General features: G+C 41.1%; 1 protein-coding gene and 1 long non-coding RNA gene across 2 annotated transcripts; one reads left to right on the top strand and one right to left on the bottom strand.

The window, feature by feature from the left end:
- Positions 1-596: 596 nt before the first annotated feature.
- LOC116727170 (uncharacterized) lies at positions 597-18203 on the bottom strand. The gene is made up of 3 exons (XR_004340768.1): positions 18192-18203; positions 2280-2292; positions 597-760 (listed from the first exon to the last, which is right to left on the bottom strand). It is a non-coding gene; the product is annotated as an uncharacterized LOC116727170 (long non-coding RNA).
- Positions 18204-18482: 279 nt separating this feature from the next.
- On the top strand, positions 18483-22725 carry tob1b (transducer of ERBB2, 1b). Its single transcript, XM_032574406.1, has 2 exons — positions 18483-18726; positions 20583-22725. Exon 2 carries the CDS (start codon positions 20707-20709, stop codon positions 21718-21720), a length of 1014 nt encoding a protein of 337 aa, XP_032430297.1. The 5' UTR covers positions 18483-18726; positions 20583-20706; the 3' UTR covers positions 21721-22725.
- The last annotated feature ends 254 nt before the right edge of the window (positions 22726-22979 follow it).

Raw genomic sequence — 22979 nt, 5'->3', positions numbered from 1 at the left:
ATCATGGAAACCATAACAGACTATCACCGGCCTCTTGCTAGCACCACTTTCAACCACCTTTTGCATTCAGAGCTGCAGTAATGCTTCAGATCTCTTAACTGCACAACCAGTCTCCTGTTGGACTACTTCCCAAAGTTTCTGTTTACTAGGCAAGCAGTGAGATTTACAACAATAAACTTTATGGGCACCTCTACTTGTTTGCATGTCATTAAGTCATTGATATTTCACTGACCAATACTGCTTAAGAAAGATGTCGCAATGGCTTTATGTTCTATAAACGGAAGAAAATGAGCAGGTATCGACATGTGTAACGCATACTGACTGGTGTGAGTTGGCACAGTTTGCCAACTTTGGATATTGTTGTTGTAAGTTATGACTTCATCAAATAAGAGATCATTTTACATTTTGCATTAAAGGGGCAGTGTTATGTAAAATGAGCTTTACATCATGTTATGACATTTCCTGGTCAAAAACATACCTGGAGACCTGCTTTGATTCTTTTATGAATGTTTGAGAAATCCTTGGATCACCCGTGGCAACCATTCAGCTGTGAAAAACGGCTGAATGCCCCGCCTCCTCCTCGGCGCTGGCTACGTGCCACTATATTCTTCTAAAAAGATCCTTAAACAAAAACTCCTGCTAGCAATTAAAACCAAGAATTTTGGTTTTGTGTAGAGGTTTGACTGAAAGCTGGAATAAAAAAAAAGAGGAAAAAAGGTTGTTGTGTAATATTTACCTAGTTCCATTTTTGTAGATTAACCTAGCCCCGCCTCCTCCTCGGAGCTGTAGTTTCCAAGCTTCTGAGCTTCCACCTCACAGACCCTCATTCCCTTCGACTCTCCCACTCAGCTCCTTCAGACTAGCCAGCAGCAATTAGCAAACACCTGGTAGAAAACTGAATTTTCTGAGCTCATTATAGGAGCTACTTCTCAGTGAAACTCTACTAAAAACGTTAAATAATTAATAGAGGAGCCATGTTGTGATGACTTCCTGAAGGCGGAGTTTCAGAAAGAGCAGGACATTCTCAAAGAGACAGAGGCCCAATTTCAATGAATAAGTTGCAAAGTCAAATTTCTCTAAAGTCATGTTTCATATATGGAGCATTTTTTTATAACAACTGAATATAACATAGTTTCTTGGTTGTGCTATAAAATGGCACCATGTGGCCAGAAAAAAAGATAATACTGGCCCTTCATTCAGTCATTGTGTTGTAGGTTTGCTGCTGTGTTTGGGATCGCTGTCCCGTTTAATGACCCAGTTTGTTCCTAGCATCTTCTGTTAGATCCCCAGGCTGAAAACAAACCTAAATTATTACCTCAGTATGTGGATGATATGAATTACTACATTTCATTTTAGGCCTTTAGGGTAAATAGAGTATTTTTGAACTTAATTTAAATGAATTTCTATTCTAAAAGAGTCACAGGTGCTTTAGACTTGGTTTTGTAAACTCTAATAACGGGGAAAAACAACCCCTATTCCTCGTGACACCTCCAAACAAACAACACTTATTTTGTCTTTTTTCTGCCTGGACGATCAGGAACTCTGAGAATTACCTGCTAGCTCAGGCTTGACGAGCTCCTGGGATTTCTCTCTTCTTTTTTTTTTTGTAATTTCTTGGAGTATTGTTCAGTTTGACCCGTGGTTTTGTCAAACTGAACTTTTGCTTTTGCTCAAGGGTCGATAAAACCACAAACTTCAATGTATTTTATTATGATTTTATTTGACCAGAAGCACAAATTTTTTTAAGTAGAGGGAGAATATTTTTATAATACAAAAAAATCTAACATGTGGAACATGTATGGAGCTAAATTGGGGCCATAAAGTTTTTTTCAAAAGAAAAAAAATTTGAAAGTAATAGAAATTTTAAAAAAAATTCAAACTGAAAAAACCTTTGAATCTGAAAAGTAGTTTTGAAAAAAAAAATTCAGTTTCAAAATAATTTTTTAGTTTCAAAATAATTTTTATTTAGAACAAACTATGACCCCAAATTAGCTCTTTAGACTGACATCCATTTGGTCCTCAGTCAAAATGTTTGGGGAGAGGCCATCTGTGAACATGACTTTTAAAGTTTTGCCACAGGTTCTCTTTTGGATTTAGGCTTGGACTTGGCCATTCCAACACATGAATCGTCTGCAATCTAAACCATTTCACTGTAGCTCTGAGTGCAAATTTAAGTTTGTTTTCCTGCTAAATATGAACTTGTCCCCCGTCTTAATGAGAGCAAAGCACCTTACATGCTTTATGACAGTCACACATGACTTCTTATGGATTCCAATGACATTTTTTTTGCCACTTTTTGCACAAAATCCAAATAAAAAACGTTGATGTCTGTCATGTGAGAAAATGTGAAAAAGTTCAATAAGTTTGAATAGTTTTGGAAGAGAGTGAAGGTTATAGAGTGAAGGTCATGTCATAACATGACCTTCACTCAGCTGTTGTGTCAGACTTATTTTCCTCCCAACTTGCTGTCAGGTCTTCCCTGGGCTGCAGACGGCTAACATGGATTTAAACCGTGAATAGGGAGCATTCAGCAGCGCTTCTGCCTCATTCCCACAGAGACTGGGGAACTGGAGTGGAGTTTCATCCACTGGTCTGGCCCCGGTGAAACCCAAACCTCACGTATCCTCTGATTCCCACTTGAAATATATTATTGATTCCCCTTTTGCAACCCCTCCACATTTTATCAATGCTGTGAGGTGAAAGCGGATAACAGGAAAGCTCACGTCAGCACAGAGTAGAACAGTACCGCATTGAGGCGTCTCGGCTCCCCCTCTGCTTTAGAGGGCAGCGTCTCTACTGAAATCCTTTACAGCTCCAGTGGCTGCACACAATTATGATCCTATGTTCGGCCATGTTCCTGTGCCAGGAATGAGTGTGTGGCTGGGCAAACACAAGATGGGATTGTGAATTAGCATTTGATGATAACAGCTGCTGTAGAAAACGGAGCTCTTCTTGCATATGCTGCCCACTGTCCTGATGAAAAGTCTGCGGGCTGAATGATAACACTGGCTGCAGCATAAAAACTTAAGAACATCTCTACTGTTTAGGCTCCTCTGAGGGAGAAACAGCTCTCAGCTTGTGATTGCTTTCAGGCAGCAACATGGAAAAACTGAATGTTTAAAATTTTAACCACGAGCTCTACTTTATGAAATTATGTTTAAAGCTTTTGTGATTAAAATGACCCTTGCATACCCCCCCACTTTTTTCCCATTATATCCAGGGTGTCTGCTTATTCTTAAAAAGTCTCAAATTCATGTTTCTCAAATTAAGAAATGGAAATATCTTAAATTCTTTTGGAAATTAAGTTAGACTTAAATATGTTAATTATAGGATTGATCTTGAATATGTAGTTTTTTTGTAGATGTAAAGACAGCCTTACTAACTAGCCAGCAAGGCTAGTTATGCTCCTGGTAAGTAGCTGCTAATACATGATAGACACCAAAATGTTGGCAGGAACATTACCATAACTAGCTGCTAATACAACTTTGCTGTCTAGCTAGCAAGCAGCATGCTAGAACAAACACCAAAAAGCTAGCTAGCTCCGCACTTAAAGCTAGCTAGACAGTAACCAAAAAGCTAGCTAGCTAGACACTTAAAGCTAGCTAGACACCAAAGGTAGCTAACCTCTAGGTGTCGAAGGTTAGGTGCAAATTTATCGCCAGTTGGCTAGCCGACGTTCGCTTTGTGCGCAGGCTCACTTTTGTTGCCAAACCGTACAAAGCTAGGTGCGTTCTGTGCAAAAAAATCTTTTAAGCTTGGCACAACAAAAGGTGAGGCTGCAGAGGGCCATTAGCAGTGTGAAAAGCATAAAGCTGGTGTCAAGAGCCTCAAACAGATCCAAGAAGTTTCTTCTTTCTTTCTTTCTTTCTGCTATTCTTGATTGTAATACAGTAAGATCCCCCAACCATCCACTGTATTTATAGTTTTTTTATTATCTTAAATTTAATTTGAGGTGGCATTCAAAAGGTCTTAAAAAGTCTTAAATTTGGCTTGCTGAAACTTGCGTGCCAGACTAAACCAGAATAAATTAATAAATGGTTGAAGAAAATTAGCAGAGCTAGCATCCACATGGAAATAAATTAGACAAACTAATTTTGGAGCAGACATCACATTTTTTTAACCCTCAATAATAAATAGATCGGTACTGACTAAATGTTTTGTTTCGAACAAAAGCCTGGATGGATCACCATTCCATCACAGGACAACTCAGAGACAAACAACCATGTACACTTATACCTTTGGGCAACTGAGAGAGATAAATTGACCAAAATAGACGTGTTTTTCAGAGCACCTGGAGAGAGCCCACGCTTGTTTGGGCAGAACTTGAAAACTATACAAAAAAGAAAAAAAAGAAAACAACAAAGGCTGGGTTTAGAACCCATCACTTTCTTGCCATGAACCAAAAGTTAACAACTGCAGCACTGTGTATAGCCTGTTATGCTAAATAACAATCAAAATCCTATGATTTTGGCCTCTTAATGGCCTCTTTTTGTAATGAAAGTCTCCCCTCTGCTCTCTCAGAGTTGCTCTTTCTCTGGAGTCACAGAGTTTGCTTTGATGACTCATTGCTGTTTGAGATGGCTGGAAGCTGCCTGAATAATATCTTTCCCTATTTCGCATTACAAAACAGCAGTTTGCCTCATCCAGGTGCGCAGACGCAGGTCTGGATTAATGATGAGCTGCAGATTGCTCAGCATGATCAGTCCTCTCCCAAGCTGCATTCATGTGCTTCCAGTAATTATTTCTTCCTGAGAGAGAACAGGCAACTCGAGATGGAGACGTTTGTTCGGAGAGAAGAGTTTTGACTTCTAAGGGGGGGAAAAAAACCCATTTCCACTATAGAACGCAATCAGTTAATTTGCAATATATTTTTAGTCTTTGTAAATCTGTCAAAGGAAGTGAGTAATTTAGCGAACTTCATCTCAGAACAGGCACACACACAAACAAAAAAAACCACTATAGAGACAATAAAACAAAGACAGAGGTTTGGTACAGATTCAATAGAGTATTGAATCTGTACTTTGAAAAAACTAGAGAGAAAAAACTAAAGGAACAAATGCCAAATGCTGGATTTAAAAGACTCTCAAAAGCAACAATAGCTCTATTCAGCTGGTAACGTCACTTAGAGATTTAAAATCTTTACTGTATTTTTTGTAATTATAATTTATAATAAGTGATGAGTACCAAAAATGAAAGTTACAGACCAACTGTGAGGTCATTCCGGCCGGGCATTGCTTTGGTGTGGATTCCTTTAAACAGTATGTGCGAGATTTGTGATCTTGATGGCGCTTACTTTCTAAATCAAGATAAAAAATAAATTAAATACATGTCTCCTAGGTGACAATATTATTGTTTTGCTGAACAACTATTAGCAGTCCTATTCTCCCACTTCTCAACGACGTTCTCCCTGACCTGTCTGCTGTGTTCCTTGATGCTTTTTCATGATTCTTCTCTGAGGAAATTTCAAACACCCGAGGTCTTCACCAAACGGCTCCAGATTAAATCAAACACTGATGGACTGAATTTGCTAATCGTAGCTGTCGGCTACGCTTAAACTGAATCTCACAAAGGTACGTCATTTCTTAGCGTTTTAAATAAACTTTCCTCAAAAGCGTTTGTGGCTTCTCAAGATACAAAAACCGGATAGAGGAAAAGTTGCCTGTCAGACCTTGCTGTCTGACAGACTAGGGCTGCAGCCAATGGTCATTTTAGTAATCAATTATTCTATTGATCTGACAATTAATCAGTTAATCGAATAAAAAAAATTGCCACATTCTGTAGACTTTTGTACAATATTAGAAATGCATTAAAATTATGAATAAACAAACTATTCAACTTTTTAAATTAAGAAAAATGATTATTCTATTGCCTAAAATGCAATAATGTAGCAATTTAGTAAATTTGATCCAGGCGCCACCTGAGGAATTTTGAGTCGACATATTTACAGATAATGGATTATTTGTATCTTAACAGTATATGTACTGTATTTTTGTACAGATTTGGCTTAATTACTGGTTTGACTGTGTTGATCTATCAGCAAATTATGGACTTTTTTTTGTCTGTCTCCTCCAGTTAATCGATAACTAAATTAATCCATGGATATTTCAATAATCGATTAATCGCGATTAATCTTCTCAGCTCTAGTATAGACAATGGATGGACGGGTCCCCTTAGCCTTTATTTAGGTGTATAGGAGTCAAGGGGTTCTAATGCAAATGTGTGTTTTATATCTTAGTGTTTTAAGATATAAAAACACTATATATCTTATATACAGTATCTTTTTTCTCTTTTTTTGAAAGGCAAAATAATTCTTATTTCCCTTTCAGCTCACAACTATGCACTACTTTGTGTTGGTGTACCACAGCTTTTTGGCCGTAACATGACCAAATAAGGTCAAGGGTTTTGAATGCTTCTGCATGGTACATGGCCTCGGACTGAACTGTATGCTGCACACTCGTCATATTGAGACTGACGTGTTGACCTATTTGCTATTGAGGATTTTGAAATATCTGACTGCTGCAAAATTACTTCTCCATATAGATGCTAGGTCTGCTGGTTCTTCTCCAAATCTTTATGAATCCACTTAAAACCAAGGGTCAGAGTTCAGACTCGAGTCAGATAATTGCAAACCAGCAATAAACAAACAGTTGTCCCTGAAGTGGGGGGGGGAAGGAAAGGGAAAGGCCAGTGAAGTTAAATAAATAAGACAAAAAAACTAGTTCAGTGATTGTGTTTCCCAGGGTACGAGCACAGAGGCCGTCCAGGCTTTCAAATATGAGAATAGCTACTTTGTGAAGTTGTTTGTCTTTGATCCAATGATGTTTGCTTATGTTTACAGACTCACTGCAGAGCGAACCTCCTCCAAACTAATCAAAATGTGAAAATAAGTCATTGATCCAAACTGGAGAGCATGCGTACAGACAGGAATATTCCAATCCATTGACATGTTGACCTCGCAGACACACAGGACTGTGTCCGGGATCAGTCATGTGAATTGCACACACACGCACACACACCCCTTGCTGTGAGCCAGCGAGGGTGAAATGCTTTGACGCACTGTGCTGTGAAAGCGGGTTTGCCCAAGCTGTTCGCACTGGCCGTGCTCCAACCTACGGCTGCTCACGCTGAGGCCGAGGGCAGGCCGGAGGAAAAATATGCAACATTTGACGGGAAACAAAGGACAGATAAGGTGGATAAACGTAAATGTAGAATAAAGAATACATACCTAAGTACAAAACTTTTTCACAGAGCGAAGAGATGGAAACGACAAAGATCAGGGGTAGGGGGAGGAAGCAGAAAGATGTTTTGATTTGTCAATTAGCATGAATTTATTTGATTAATAGTTTTTCACACCTGGATGAAATCACCCACCACTTCTCTGTTACATTCTGTCTAATCCCTCAATTCTCGTCCAGGCCTGATCCCTGCTCAGGGCCACCTCCACCCACACTGTGGGTCATAACAGACTGTAAAGTAACCCCTGACAGGATTCAGCTCAGAGAGACGGGTAGACTCACTGAGGCTTCCCTTTTTTACTCTGTAACAATTCCGTTAGCTTTGAGGAAATATTCCTGTGTTTTTAGATTGGAGTGTGGCTTCAAAGTCACACCATATTGGCTTTGTAGCCAATAACAAACTCCTGTTAGTTTGCCTAGAAAGTCCAGTTTGTTTGCAGAGGTGTGAACATGCAATTGAACTCTGACCAACCAAAAATGCAAACTCTGGTCCTCCTAAAAACCTAGATCTCTGTTTGGTTGAAGTGAACTCTGGTGCAGTTCAAACGCATATGTGAACCAAGCAGACCGGAGATCGCTCCACAAGCAGGAAGCGGACTATAGCGCAGGGAATTCTGGGTAGATACAACCAAAACAAATGTGTGAGTTAAGCTCTAGCTGAAGAACCATTTGTGATCTTTTATCATCAACAAAAGGGAAATCCTACAACTGCTAAGCTCTGATGCCTCTCCATTTTTGTTCCAAGAAGAAGGATGTTGTATTCATGTCTTCCTCAGACGTTTTCTTGGTAGTTCTTGGTGCAGCTCCACAACAAGTGAGAGGTGTGAACAGTTGGGGTCATAACCAACAGGAGTTGGTTATGAATATAACCCAATCCGGATTGGTTCTAATTGTGTATTTGGGGACGTTTTTGGAACATCGCCTTGAAGTCTAAATAACATAAAAAAACAAAAGAACAGCATGTACATCATTATTACTAACAAGCAAACCAGAGCATCAATTTAGAGATGCATTGCCCAATGTGCAGTCAGAATAGAATCAGTCCTATTATTAGAGAGGTATAACAGGGCTGGGACAGTATGTCCTAAATAACAGTAACATTATTTTTTTCCCTCCTCATCTGGACGATAGCAGGCAGAGCCTCAAAGGAAATCCTTCATCATCCGGTGATGCTGCAGGTAGGCGCTGCCGTATCCATCCCTCATTTAAGGCGACCAAATAAAAACAAACTGACCGCGTTGACTGTTCACCTTAACGCTTTCTGATTACTGGGCTAAATTGCACTGAGTAGCAATTCCCAGCCAAAGAGCAATGTCACAATTACTTTCCTTCCTCTCTCTCTCTCTCTCTCTCCGTCTCCCCCAGAGATTGGAGCATGGAGCTGCTGATGCAGTCGCTCGGGGTACAACGGTCCCTGAAACACTTGTTTTTCCAACTCCAAGGATCTTTTTTGTATTCTCAGGCTCTTTGTTTTCCTTCTCCCCAACTCTTCCCCCCCCCTTCACCTATCAGCCTATCACCTTTCTGCATTTCTATCAAAGGACATCTATCAGCGAAATATTGCTCCAGCTTCTCTGGTTACTCCAACTGCACTATGTCAGCTCTCTGAAACAGAAAGGACTCTGACTTCCGGCCGGCACCGTGCCGCCGCGAGCGTTTCGGCCCTCAGACAACAGACCGGAGCGACGCCTCATATTTATGTCTCATTAAAAACACCGACCGCTTTACTTGACCAATAAATATTCATTCTATACATGCAGAGAGTGCCTCCTGAATTCCCTATAGGTCATTAGCAAGAGATATAAGGAAATGACTAAAGGAGCAGCTCTCTATTTTGGCTTTGTGTCACATGTATATTACACTTCCTGCTCTACTTTAAAAAGGAGCAACAGCTTAAAACAAAAAAAAAAAGCCCCATTGCCATTTAAGAAATGAGCTCTGACATTTGTCAGAAAAATAGCACTTGAGTGCTACTCAAACTGTGTGAAGAACATGGGCTAATGTGAAAGAATCGTTGCCATGACTACGCTGACATCATTCCGGGCTTCTCAATAGCGGCTACTCTTTTATGCAAACTCCAGCTCTATGCATACACTAAAGTAGGGAGGAGTAAGGGGGGGGCGAAGAAACGACAACAAAATGTTTTGAGTGTCCACATGCAAATGTTTCCGCTAATATCTTTTCACGATGATGCGTGATGTTCACATAATCTGACATCATCTGCTGCAGCGGCTGCCAAGAGAGGAAAATAAATAAATAAATAAAAAAAACAGAATTCGCCCCCACAAAGGAGAGGAGAGGAGAAGAAATCTGTTTTAAGGGTTGTACAGCGGGTGCGGGGGAAGAAGGTTGCCGTCCAACTGGAAGATGAGAAGACTGGGAGTGAGGGGAGTGGGGGGTAAAATACTTATCCCAGTGACGGGGACAGCCTGCCAACTGTAGCACAACCCATTCAGTATTCATAGATATGTGATACATTCCTACAGCGGTGGATGGCTCTCGCTCTAAAACCCCTGTGCTATCCACTAGCACTGGCTGTTCATTTTAGAGTGTAACTGAATTTTTCACAAAAAAACAAAACAAACAAACAAAAAAAACAAACAGTCAATCTGGCTGCGAGGGCGCAGCTTCAGCTTCGCCGTGTAGAGCGACGTGTGAACCGGGGACAGGAAAAACAAAAACAACAAAAAAAAAAAACTACCGAGTGATCTTGTCTCCGTGCCACGGCGGTGCTATTAGGCTTAACGCGACCCGGCTCTGTTCTGCTGTCTGATTCATGACACAGCAGCCGGCGTACTAAACATAATCCTCTAACATGAAACCAGATAGCTGGGCAGAATGGTATTTTTAAATAGGAGGAGCACAGCTGATCTCCTATTGTGTAACCTTCCTGCTTCTCCAGATGGTTTGGTGCAAAACCTTTCCAGGGGTCAGAGCGCCAGGCTCAGACACGAAGCCGCTGGGAGAAGCATTGTGGCGTGACTTTGTGCAGTGTTTCATATGAAAACACCACTCAGTCCCCCTTCTGGAAATGTAAACTCGCATGCAGGGGTCACAGTGAAATTCTGGGGCAAAAGTATTCAAAGCCATTAGACCTTTAGACAAAACGACAACCACAAACCTCCTTGTAGTTTTAGGCTGTTAAAGGGAGAGTTCTATGTGTTTTCCAGGCACATAGTGCTATTTTATAGCACAATCAAGTAACTATGTTACCTTCAGTTGTTAAAAAAATGCAGTATACATGAAATATGACTCAAAAGAAATGTTGCTCTGTAAATTAATGCCTTGAAATTGGGCCTTTGTTTCTTTAAGAAAGTTTATAAAACTCCGCCTTCAGGAAGTCATCTATTAATCCTTTAGCAATGATTTGACCAGTGTTGCACTGAGAAGTAGCTCCTATAATGAGCTCAGGAGAGGCTCAGTTCCACCATGGGTTTGCTAATTGCCGCTGGCTAGTTTGAAGGAGCTGAGTGAGGGGAAACTCTGAAGCTTGGAAGCTATAGCTCTGAGGAGGAGCTGTGTCTCGAAGGCTGGGCTGGGTTCACTCAGACGGTTTGCTCAGCTGAATGGTTGCCACGGGAGATTAAAGGGTGCATGACATGCATGGAAGAATCAAGGCAACACTCCAGGTATGTTTTTGCTCAAAAAAGTTATTTTAACATAATGCTGTCCCTGTAATGTTAATTCAATACTTGGAGGCGTGGCCAACATGAACTGGATGGCTTTGTTGCACCACTACCGCTGCTGAAACTACAGGCAGACTACAATTCCAAAAAACTGGCATCAATCGTTCACAACTGGAGAAATCCAGCTCAATGGGAGAAATCCCAGTCAGAATTCCCAGCCGGAGATGAGAATCAAGCAGAATTGCATGCAAATTCAACGGGCAGGATAGCAAAAAATACTAAATATGGAGGGAAATTAATCCCAGGGTGGCATTTTACCTCCCAGTAGGACGAAAAAAAACCTAAGCATGCAGCTGAAGCTACAATGGAATGGTTTGGATTACCCAGTCAAAGTCCAGACTGGGTAAGTAAAATGTGCTTCTACAAAGCATTGATGCTGTCACCAGAAAAAAAAAACTACTTTTTGAATACTTTTTCAAGGCATTTCTGTTAATTCAGGTTTTACCACTGCTTGTGTCGGTGACCTTCCTGACACCGGTGAGAAAAAAAAAAGAAAACTTCACTTGGCCTTCCCTTCTGCCTGCTGCAGCATTTTTAACCAACTCAAAAGGAAGCAGAAGCATCAGAGACAAACAGACAGAATGTACTACAGCTCATTTTCCCAACCTTAGTACAGCCTTCTTGTATAAACATTGGAGCTGTCAATAAATCATTATCAGCATGCCTTTTTTTATAACAATTGTCTCTTAGTCTGTTTTCTCTTTAAATTTGAAGGAAGAAGATCGTCCAGACAGCTGCCTAATCATGTTGCCATCACTACAAAGCAATTGTAGACGTTATTTCATGCCTGCCTTTAAATAACTGGGCTGTAAATTTTCTATTCTACCCACAATGCTGTTTGTTTCTGTGGTACTGAAATAGTTTCTGCACAAGCAACCTGTTGCAATAACCGGCCAGGGGGGAACCTTGTGTTTGCAGAGAGGATCGACGCTGCAAATTAGCTGCAGCTAAGTTTGCTTTTAAATACATTTTTTTTTAGTAAAATCCATTCAATATATGTTTATTTACACCTTTGCTTACTCTATGAAGCTCTAGAAGCTGCAAAGCCAAGTAGCTACATGGTTATGTAGCATAGTAGCTACAAGCTAGGTAGCAGTATGCTACTTTAGAAGCTACTGGCCATTGTCAAGCTATATTGACCTTCTAAAGTGAAGTTTTATGATTCCTTACAAATACTTACAGATGACATGCAGCTATGTAATTCACTGAAATTAACTTCAGCTAAGATTGCATTCAAATCTATATTTTGTAACGGTCTGTTTCTGTTGTTGTACTTCATACTTTAGAAATAAGCTTGACTTTTTATTTAACATTTTGAAACATGATGAATAATTTGAATTTTGGGAAAATTCATTCCAAAATGAGCTATGAGCTAGGATAGAAGTTTATTTGCCCCTTTCCTTAAACTATGTAGCTCAAAACGCTACATTGCTATGTAGCTACATAGCTAAGTAACATAGTAGCTAATATGCTACTTTGAAGCTATATTGACCTTTTACAGTGAAAATTTATGATTACATAATATGCAACTATGTTATCCACTGAAATGAACTGGAGCTAAGTTTGCTTTTTCTCAGAGTCATGTCAGTTTCTGTTGTTGTACTTCATACTTTAAAAACAGGCTTTATTTTTCATTTACCATTTTGAAACATAATGAAAGATTCATATTTTTGGTAAACTCCATTCAATATAGTCTACTATAGAAGTTTATTTAAACCTTTACTTGCACTATGTAGAAGGGGCTACATAGTGCAGCTAATAGTAGCTAATGCTATGTGACTTTGGAAGCTACTGTCGACCTATATAACTTTTACAGTGACGTCTTATGAGTATGATTCTCACAATATTATGACTTTATCTTTTTTTTAAATTTTATTAGTGTGGCCCTAATCGTTCATAGAAAAGTTTGAGATCCACTGCTTTTAATTACTGCCATCTGAACATATCTACGCCACATTTTACAGTTATTTTAATGTAAAAAATAAATTCTCCGGTATTAGCAGCAGGTCATAAAACGCAACCATGAGCTAAGATCCCACTACAGCACTGGGGACGACACGGGAGGAACCGATAACCCTCACGAGACACCGTCCACGCTCCAAGCGAAGTAATGCGCCGTTAACAAGAAGAGAATATTGATTGTGCTGCTATAAAATGAGCATACCGTGTTATGGTTGTTGATACCAACTGCAGCATACATCCAGATTTATGGTGCTGCGCTTGGCCAGAGGTCAGGAGCCACTGATATATGAAAAATGAAGATTAAGAGGGTCTGTCTGCAGAAGGGTGCGGGGTTTAATAAAGAACTGTTGGACAGATGAGATCGAATATTTGTCTCGGTAGCCTATTCATTTCTGGCCTGGTGTTTAAATTACACTTGTTCATCTTCCACAGAAAGACACAACCCGCTTAAAGAAAGGAGCTGCCATAACTCGAAATTGAAAAGGGTAATAAAAACCTCGCTGCTTCTTCTTCTTCTTCTTCTTCCAGGTGAAAATTTCAGAACTCGAGATTACGAAGCAGCGCCCGCGGGGAGCAAAGTCATCTTTCTGAGCGCCATTAGGACTTTGAAGTCCAGCCGAAAGAAAAGGGATCTAATAACTCCATCTGAGGTACTTTGCTGTTAGTCGGTAATCAAAAGGAAATGAACGCAGCACCGAGCAGTGCTCCTGTGGCAGTTCTGTTAATTCAGCATGTCCTAAAGAAACTGATGCCAAAACACTAAATCCAAGAGCTGGAACCTTATGGTGTTATATTAAAGTAAAACAACCTCACCACGTCAGGGAAATCTAAAGCTAGTAGCTGAACTACTATGATCATTTGTCGCTTGAAGAACAAGTAATGGTCAGTATGTCTATTTATTTTGCAGTTTGGCTGTTTTTTTATGCAAGACAAAATTACCTTCATAAAAACAAGATTCCACACACACACGCAACGGAGCAGATTCCTTTTCCGTTTTCTTTCCTTTTTCGCGGAGCTCATTCAAGTTTTTAATCAAGTTTCCCCCATAAAAGACACTTACTGTGTCGCAGTAAAATATGAGAGCCTTAAATAGGAAAAGCTGTGTAGGTTTCAGGACAATTTGGCGAACATAAAACACATGGAAGTCATTTCATGAGTACTGGAATGGCTAATCACCAAAGATTCTCAGTGATGATTTTTGAGCCAAAAAAAAAAATGGTCTGGTCGTTTTATTCCATTACCATGACTTTCGAGTGCAAACGACGTTCCCCACAGAACTGCTGCGTCACCCCGCTACTTCAGGCAAACACAATTGCCAGGCAGAAAGGCTTATAATGAGCCCGTTCCTACCAGTCAGCTCCACCACCCAAGCACCTGCAGGGCAGCCTCAAACAGCACCCGCCTCATTCCAGTCAACACCAGAGGGAAGACATAACGGGGAAAATAAAAAAATCCCATTGCTTGGCATTCAGAAAGGGAGAAGTTGTTTGTAGAAGCTGAAGTGGAGTGAGGTCAGACTGCATGCAGCGCCGCTCTACTGGCACATCAGTCATTTAAAAGGAAGACAATATGCTTTGTTTTTTTTTTACTTATTATTATTAGTGTTTGGACCATTTTTAATCAAGTTAATTACACAGTCCACAATTGATTGATTGCATTTAAATAAGCACTTTCAATTCAAAAACACCTTTTGCTCCTGAATTGTTGAATAAAGAGCCACATGAGCTCAACAACAAAAATACTTGTTGTCTTTAATCTGTCATTTAGGTTATTCTGTCCCCACACACGAAGAGCTACGTGTAGCGACAGATAGCTGACCGAGCGTCCTGAGTGTTGTAAGACTTGAACGATGACTAACATGGGAGTAAAGTTGACATCGGCTTACTTGTTCGTCTTCATCTTCAATAACAATGTTTCCACAACAGATTGTGTGAGAAACTGTAAATAAGAACATAAAAATGAACCTGAAAAATTTCTGAGTCATGCTAAAACCTTTCACTTCGTTAGCTGTGTTTCCCCTTCTCCAGCCAACACCGTTTCTGTAAGAGAACAATAACGTCGTCGTTTTAACCACGGAATGGGACAATTACTCCACCAAGACTAACACATACTTAGTGAGTTTACACAGCTTGATTGTGACTGGGCACCTTTCTGTCGGAGCTGCTAATATGTTTGCTGCTGAACCCGTGTTTTGTGCTCAGACACGTCTGAACATTTGGTCATTGTCGCATGCTTTCTGTGTGCAAAAAAACCCAGCGCTAGTGGCCTCGGTGTGCCTCCCAGGCCCCCACAGTGTGTTTAGTTTGTGCGAGGGTCATCCATCACACAAGCTTCTCGGCGGTGGTGTTGGTGGTGGGGGTGGGCGTGTGGGACTCATCTCTCACCCCTGCTGAGACTCAATCTGGAGAGTGGAAGAAGTCTCCATTGTGCCCGCAGCATCCTGATCCCTGCAGCCCTCTAGAAGATCGGATTTCATTTATAACCCTCTGCTTATGGTAACTGGGTTGCGGTTCTCAACGGTGGCTACGGCCTGAATGCACACATACGAGTTCATGTTTGCGTGATTGTCAAGACCTAAAAACATTGGGTAATTAGGAGGAAATGTAAAAGAAAAATGCTTTGAGTTGAGGCACAATTAGTCCACAATTAAGCAGCTAATGTCTTACTTTCAGAGGAGATTGCTCTTGGTGTCTTCTTTTAGTATAAATCAAAATGTTTGAAGTTTTAAAACGAGCGGTTTATGCAAACACTATGCTAAGAACTTTTCACACTCGGACGCGGATGATTATTCACACGGGTCATGGAAGTCAAGTGAGAAAGTTCCGTGACCAATATTCTTCCGGATGGAAACGCTTACTGAGAACGGACCGTGTCAGAGTGGGCTGGTGTCTGCACAGGACAGATTCCTAAAAAGACTGACTTAGTCCGTGTTGCTTGTTTGATTAAAGAAGATTAAGAAGAATTTAGTATTTTTATGGCGTCTTACTGTCAGTGTGTGCTTACCATTACTGGAAAACGCACGACATGTCAGGATGGCTTTCTGGTAAAGATAGATTAAGCCACTCGCTACTTATGTTTTTTTTTTTTTTTTCCAGCAATGTTTATTCCAGAACACCTGTGATTGTATTTCAAAATATGTCCTTTAGCCAAAATGCACATTTTCATTTTACTAAGCCTGCTACTCAAAAGAGATGCCTTTTGCCAAAAATAATAACTAATGCAGAAAGAACTGTGCTGTTCCGTGGGTCAGCACTTTTGGAATTTAATGTTAACTTACGCAGTATTTAATGACAGTAAAAATTTTAAACGATAGATAAAACAATATTTTTAGTAAACTGCAGAGAATATGAGTCACTGGTTGTGAATTGTATATATATTGCACTGGAGTTAATTGTGTGTTTAACCTGGATTCTCTCCTGTTGTCTTTCGTGTGTTTTTGTTTGTTTGTTTAGTTGTTCATTTATATAAACATTGCTGCAGCTAAATGTGAATCCCAAATAAGCTAAGCTACCCAAGCTGTGACTGTAAATGCTTTACATGTTCCATAATCTGTACGTGCCGGAGGTTATCTTAGAAAAGTCGTTACATTTGCATTATGTGGCTGTTTTTACAGCATCTGATGATTATTTGACATGTGTAATGGAGGTAGGAGGTGGTGAGCCTGCAATGATTGTACTGCGTGAAACATGTACAGCACTTATGGTCACGGTAGAAGGAGACACACATCAGCTGTGAAAGACACACATCAATAAATGGAGTCCTTTGTCTGTTAAAACATGCAAACCTGTAAAATCTTGTTCTCTGTTCTCAGACAGGAAGACCATTGGTGACGCACGACCTCCGACTTCCATTTCCCTTGTAAATAATCATCAGCTCCTGTGTAAGTAAACAGGTTCAAGTGTTGTGGCATAAAGTTGTGTTTGCACAAACGGATTGGAGTTGCTTTAAGATGCTAGAAGTCTGTTTTGGTCATGGAGCATCTAAGCTTTTAGCCTCTATGAGTAACTAACTTGGTTTCTTACTAAATGAAGATAATAAAAAAAAAAATCAACGGCATTATTCATGTAAATCAATATTTTTGCTTGTTATATCAGTTTACGTTTATACCAGGTACCACCTTTCACACAAATGGCCAGATTTACCATATAAAGCATAATTTGTTGCTTTGCAAATAGCCGCCCAAGGCAAACATGACAACAGTTTAAATGTTCCTTGCATAAACTGCAACAGTGCTTATGAGATCTGAGTTGTTTTAAGACTGCAAAAGTTGCTTTGGTTGTAATATTTCAGATTTTCAGGCTGCTACTCTAACCACAAATGCTTCGCATGTTTTCATCTGTTTCACAAGGGAAGCTTAATGATGTCGGACAACCTCCAGCCTCTATTTTCTGTGTGAATAATTCAATTATATCTTTCTTCATTTCGAGCATGTAAAATGCAATAAGCAATAATCCTCTGCTTCTGTATAAACAATTGCCCGATGCAAACATGACAGTGGTTCAACGGCTCATAAAAGAAGGCTTTCATTAACCACCGCTACGTCATGGAGGTTGCACGCTATCCCTTTAAATGACAAGTACGATTTAAAAGAAAAACATCCTCACATCTTTCTGCTTTCAGGGTACAATGCCTTTCTTCCCTCACCATCTTCCTCTTCTCTTGCTCTGCTGCCTCCCTCACAGCTGTATAATACATGTGTTGGGTTTGTTGTGCAAACAGAGCGAGGGAGCCCATGTTAGGTAAGAACAGGCTGTGGCGTCATACACCTTGGGCTTGACTGGGGAGAGCATACACCTCTGCACTGCACAACTGCTAAGAACCAATAGTCAGTATTCGGAGCACACTACAATGAGTTGTATCACAGGAGGTAAACTGTCAGCATTTTCTGAGGTACACGGTGTTCAAAATGTGCTGGGAATGCAGCTGTATCAGTATGGCTCCCATCCTGAGGGAAGGCTGTTAGGGAAGGCTCAGACACACATTTACAGCTGGTTCAAGGAACATCAAAATGTCATTGGAAACAGCTAGGGACACAAACGGTGACAGGTGTATCCTTCCGCCGCAGAGGAGATCTGTTTAACCCTCAAGTGAACAGACTGGAGGTAATGTTGAGTTTATTTCACTGTAGTATATTTTGTACAGCCCTCATAACCTCAGCATACTCTCCATAATAATCAGAAAGGAAATCTAATATGGCCGTTGTTGTCAACCACTGCTGAGGATAACATCTGATCAAAGAAAAGCCTAATAAAACATAAAAACAGAATATTAACTTTTGACATAACGTTTATCAGTCTATCATGTTCACGTTTGATTAAAATGTGCGTGATCCCACTTTGACCGAAGGCTTTTAAAATGTGTACTCTTAAAATCTGTTCTAATAAAGTAGTCCAAAAGGCTTGAAAGGCAAGCCACGACCGTAAATAGAAACCTCCTCTTGACTGAACACTGGGTAATCCAATCAGAGCTCTAGTTTAGAGGGGGGCGACAATGACGTAGCAGGGTTCGACCAATAGGAGTGGGGTATCTGGTAGGCGTCCTATCTGAGCCGCATCACCATCTCCTGGATGTCCGTGGCGGAGGACTACTATATAAAAACAAACCAGCCCAAGTTTTAAAGGGCAGAGTTGTAAAAACTCCCAGGCTGAAGGGGAGTTATCTTGTGGACGCCTGTATCCCGGATTCATCCTTTATCCCACAGATACGACACCGCCTGGATCTACAGCTACTACGTCGGCAACAATTTTCTATTTGATTCGTACAGCTACAGTAGTGCAGCGCGAAGTTTAACATCTCCAGGAACGGGACTGTTGAGCAAGAAAGGGCCTGCTGTGAATTTCTAGGTAAGTAAATATTAATGTAACATTAAATTAATGCTCATTTATGGGTGGAAAAAGTCGCGCATTGTTTAGCCATTTCGCTTCTCGACGGCGACAGTAGTTGTCGAATATTTCTGTAAACAGCTAGATTATTAAAATCCTACGTAGCTTCCTATCCGTCAAGCTGGCTGTCGGTTCAAATTAAACCAGTTTCTCTTTCTTCTGTTCGCATGACATGGACTTGAGCCCTTTGCTCTCTCTGTGTGGTCGTATTTAGTTTGCATTAGTGCGAAGAGCGCAGATAAGCAGCTGGTCGAGCTAAACATTAACAGTTCCTGAGGGTTAGCTGGCTAGCTTCCTACATTTGTGTTCACACCCTTCTTTAAGTTGGCATCAGAGCGCTATCTGCCCATCACTGACGGGGCGCATAGTGGCGATAAACCAGCTCGGTTAGTAATTCTCTGTCAATACAGTTTTTCTAAAAGGGTCTTTTTGTGATGAAGCGTCTGTTTTAACGGTTACGGCTGGACCCTGAATAATGATTATGTAATTGCAATTCCTGTCGCGAGCTCCTACGTGCTCCTCTTCCCAACTGTAGCGCAAGCCGCGCGAGAAAACGCAGGAACAGCCCAGGTCGGAGGCATTTTTCAAAAACACATTTTCTCCTGCTCAGCACCACTCTGGAGGGGCTGGGTTGCAAGAACATGTCCGTGTGTCCAATATGAGGTAGCCGCAAATCCGACCCCCCTAGAGTTGGCACCTGCCCCCACGGAGGTCAGCCACACGGGAGTTTATCTGTCACAGTGAACCGCTGGGGAACACGCACTGCTGACACCGTCTGAGTCAGTGGACTGCGTTTATTTATAGCTCCCGATTATTGTACATCCAAGCTGCATGCCAGGCTGCCCAGAGTAAATGGGGACGGCTAGGTTTAAGAATCTCAATGTAAGATCACCTTGAGGTGGAAATATCGCGATATTTCTAGTAATAATAGCTGCTGCTCATGCAAAAATAATCTAATATACCGGTTACACTTATAGTGATACGTACTGTGACATTTGTTTTGATAAATGACATGAGTTTTTAGGTGTTTTGTAAAAGATGGTTGTCTTTGCTGCTGTGCTTTTTATAGAGGAACACAAAACGAACGAGCTCAGATCTTGTTTACAATAACATAAATATTTAGCAAAAACAAACATTTTCTGCTCAATCTGCTTCTACTGCCCACATGCTGAATGATTTTGGTGACAAACTGAAATTTTTAGCAACTCCATAGTGTGTTGTTTTGCACTGAATAACTAGATGATGATATAAAAACATCACCATGCCTTTTGGGACTAGGCCGTCTTAGTTTTCTGAAACACAGAAGCTGTTTTTGTTGTTGTTAATTTTTGGTGTTCATCTTTGTTTGAGTTTAGTTTCCATCAATACTTAACAGTTCGCTGAAGGAAAAACAAATTCTGGTAGCATTGGTTTTGAGGGTGTTCTTCCTCTTGCATTTTTATGTAGTTCGCATTGACATCATCGCCCCCTGTTGGCCATATTACATCATTTTTGGTTGTTGGCTGCTTAACAGGTGTGCTAGTGGTAGTTTATCTGTATTTTCAGACGGATTTTGTGCTAAAACGAGTGGGTGTTGCTCCTTTAGCTTCCACGCCATGACTGGGCATGTTTCTCAGGCTGGAAATATTTCAACACAGTTGAAAGTTGTCTTTCTTGTAATTACAGTAAGCATTTTCTGTTAGCCAGCTGATCAGCAATATGCAGCAGAAAGTAGGGGGATTTGTTAATTGTGGCTGCGGTATACCTGGCTATAGAAATCAGTCCTTGCCCGATGGCTGAACAAGCTAACAATTTCTTCATTTTTCTTTCTGATTCAGGATCTTCCACCAAACTCTCAGAAGGATATTGATTTTTCAAGTTCCCAACTGATCCTGGCTGCTTTGGAGGCTCGCAACGCCACGATAAAGCAACTGTGACGGTCGAAGCAAAGTTGAAGCAGCTATGCAGCTTGAAATTCAAGTAGCACTCAACTTCATCATTTCCTACCTGTACAACAAACTCCCAAGGCGGCGTGTGAATATTTTCGGCGAAGAGCTTGAGAGGCAGCTGAAGAAGAAGTATGAAGGCCACTGGTACCCGGACAAGCCGTACAAAGGCTCGGGGTTCCGGTGCATCCATGTAGGCGAGAAGGTGGACCCCGTGGTGGAGGAGGCGGCCAAAGAGAGCGGGCTGGATATCGCGGACGTCCGGAACAACTTGCCCCAGGACCTGAGCGTCTGGATCGACCCCTTCGAGGTCTCCTACCAGATCGGGGAGAAGGGCCCCGTCAAGGTGCTGTACGTGGACGACAACAACGAGAACGGCTCTGAGCTGGACCGGGAGATCAAGAACAGCTTTAACCCCGAGGCGCAGGTGTTCATGCCCATCAGCGACCCTGTCGGGGCATCCTCAGAGTCCAGCTCACCATCTCCTCCCTTTGGCCAGTCGGCCGCCGTCAGCCCATCGTTCATGCCGCGCTCCACCCAGCCCTTAACCTTCACCACCGCCACCTTCGCCGCCACCAAGTTCGGCTCCACCAAGATGAAGAGCAGCGGCCGCGGCGGCAACAACAACAGTAGCACCGCCGCTGGCGGAGGCAGCGGCGGCAGCACCAAGGCGGCCCGCACCTCCCCCACCAACAACCTGGGTCTGAATGTCAACACTCTACTGAAGCAGAAAGCCATGTCCACCTCCATGCACTCGCTGTACGGGCTGGGCCAGCAGCAGAAGGCCTCCGCCCTGTCACCCAATGCCAAGGAGTTTGTGTTCCCCAGCCTGCAGGGCCAGTCCAGTCCCGGGGCCGCATTCCCCGCCGACGGTCCCCTGGGGCTCGGCCCCCTGCAGTACAACAATGCCTTCGACGTGTTCACGGCCTACGGAAGCCTGAACGACAAGTCGCTCATGGACGGGCTCAGCTTCAGCCTGAGCAACATGCAGTATTCTAACCAGCAATTCCAGCCGGTCATGGCTAACTAAGCTAACATCATCAAATATGCTATTTATGAATGACGGTGGCTCAAAGAGAAGGGAAAAACAACTAAAAGAAAAACGCACACCTATCAACCGGACTGAAGGATTTAGCTGAATAAGCAGTGAAGCGCATGTGCCCAGGTGGGTGGGGGGTGTTTTTACCGAGCCCCCTTTGAGTTTCTACTGAAAGCTTGTTGTACAAACACATCCGAGCTTGAATTCAACATGCATCATTGTTTTTCTTTTTCCTTTTTGCCAACCAAGCACAAACTTTTTTCTTTTCTTTTTTTTCTTTTTCTTTTTTTACTTTGAGGAACTACTCCAAAAAAAGAATAAAAAATAAACGCTTCAAGTTTTGGCCTCTTACAGTATTTTACAGATGGTAAGACAAGGCTGATTTTTACAAATTGGCACTACTAAGTGGGGTTACTTGGTCTTTTTCTAATTGTATAATTTAATTTAGTACAGAGTTTGTAAGATATCAGAGTATATATTGTTTCTATGACATGGTGTTGCATTTATATCTTTTTACTACTCCAGTGATCTGTGATGGCTGCAGCAGCTTTTCATTATTTTTTTTTTCCTTTTTTAAGGATAATTGTTAAAGAAATCCATCTTTGGAAAAAAAAAGGACAAAAAAATATCTAATATTCAGAAGATTGTGTACAAAGTTACCTTAGTGGTGGAATTGAAGTGTAGGAATATTTGCTTTTTTCTGAAAGATGAATTGTATTTTCTGTTGAGAGGTTTAAGATTTTTGCTATACTATGGACAAAAAATGTACTCGTATGAATATTAATTTTGTACCTACATTGTGCAATACTTGATAAAGAAAAAATACGGTATAACAAAGTATTTTGAGTCAGTGTCTTACATGTCAAGAGGGACTGAAATAGTTTATATTGTTAAGTTTGTATTAAATGCTTAAAAATGATATGCTTGTCTTTATTTTTTTTAATTTCATATTTGCACCCTGGTCTTTTTAATAAAATAAACTGCAGTTGAACATGATCCTGTTGAAGTGGCTTTTTTATTTTATTTTTATATTGCTGCTGACGTCCCTTATGATTTAACCTGTAACAGTTTTCCAATAGCTAATCGGGCAGATAAGGAACATGCCGTAATTTGTGCCAAACTTTGAGTCTGGGGAATTGCAGGTTGAAATATCTGAATCGGCCAATAAAAATCCATTTATCAGCTGTTCTGTAAAGGGCAGAGCATTACATAACTTTATGTCTTCGTCTTCCTGCTGATTGTAAGAAAGA

This window comes from Xiphophorus hellerii, chromosome 10, assembly GCF_003331165.1.
Source record: "Xiphophorus hellerii strain 12219 chromosome 10, Xiphophorus_hellerii-4.1, whole genome shotgun sequence".
NCBI lineage: Eukaryota > Metazoa > Chordata > Actinopteri > Cyprinodontiformes > Poeciliidae > Xiphophorus > Xiphophorus hellerii.
The sequence above is the reverse complement of the archived record's forward strand: the minus strand, read 5'-3'. Positions and strand labels throughout refer to the sequence as shown.

Bases quoted from the DNA above. Each gene is read 5' to 3' on its own strand.
- tob1b (XM_032574406.1), top strand. From the start codon at position 20,707: ATGCAGCTTGAAATTCAAGTAGCACTCAACTTCATCATTTCCTACCTG.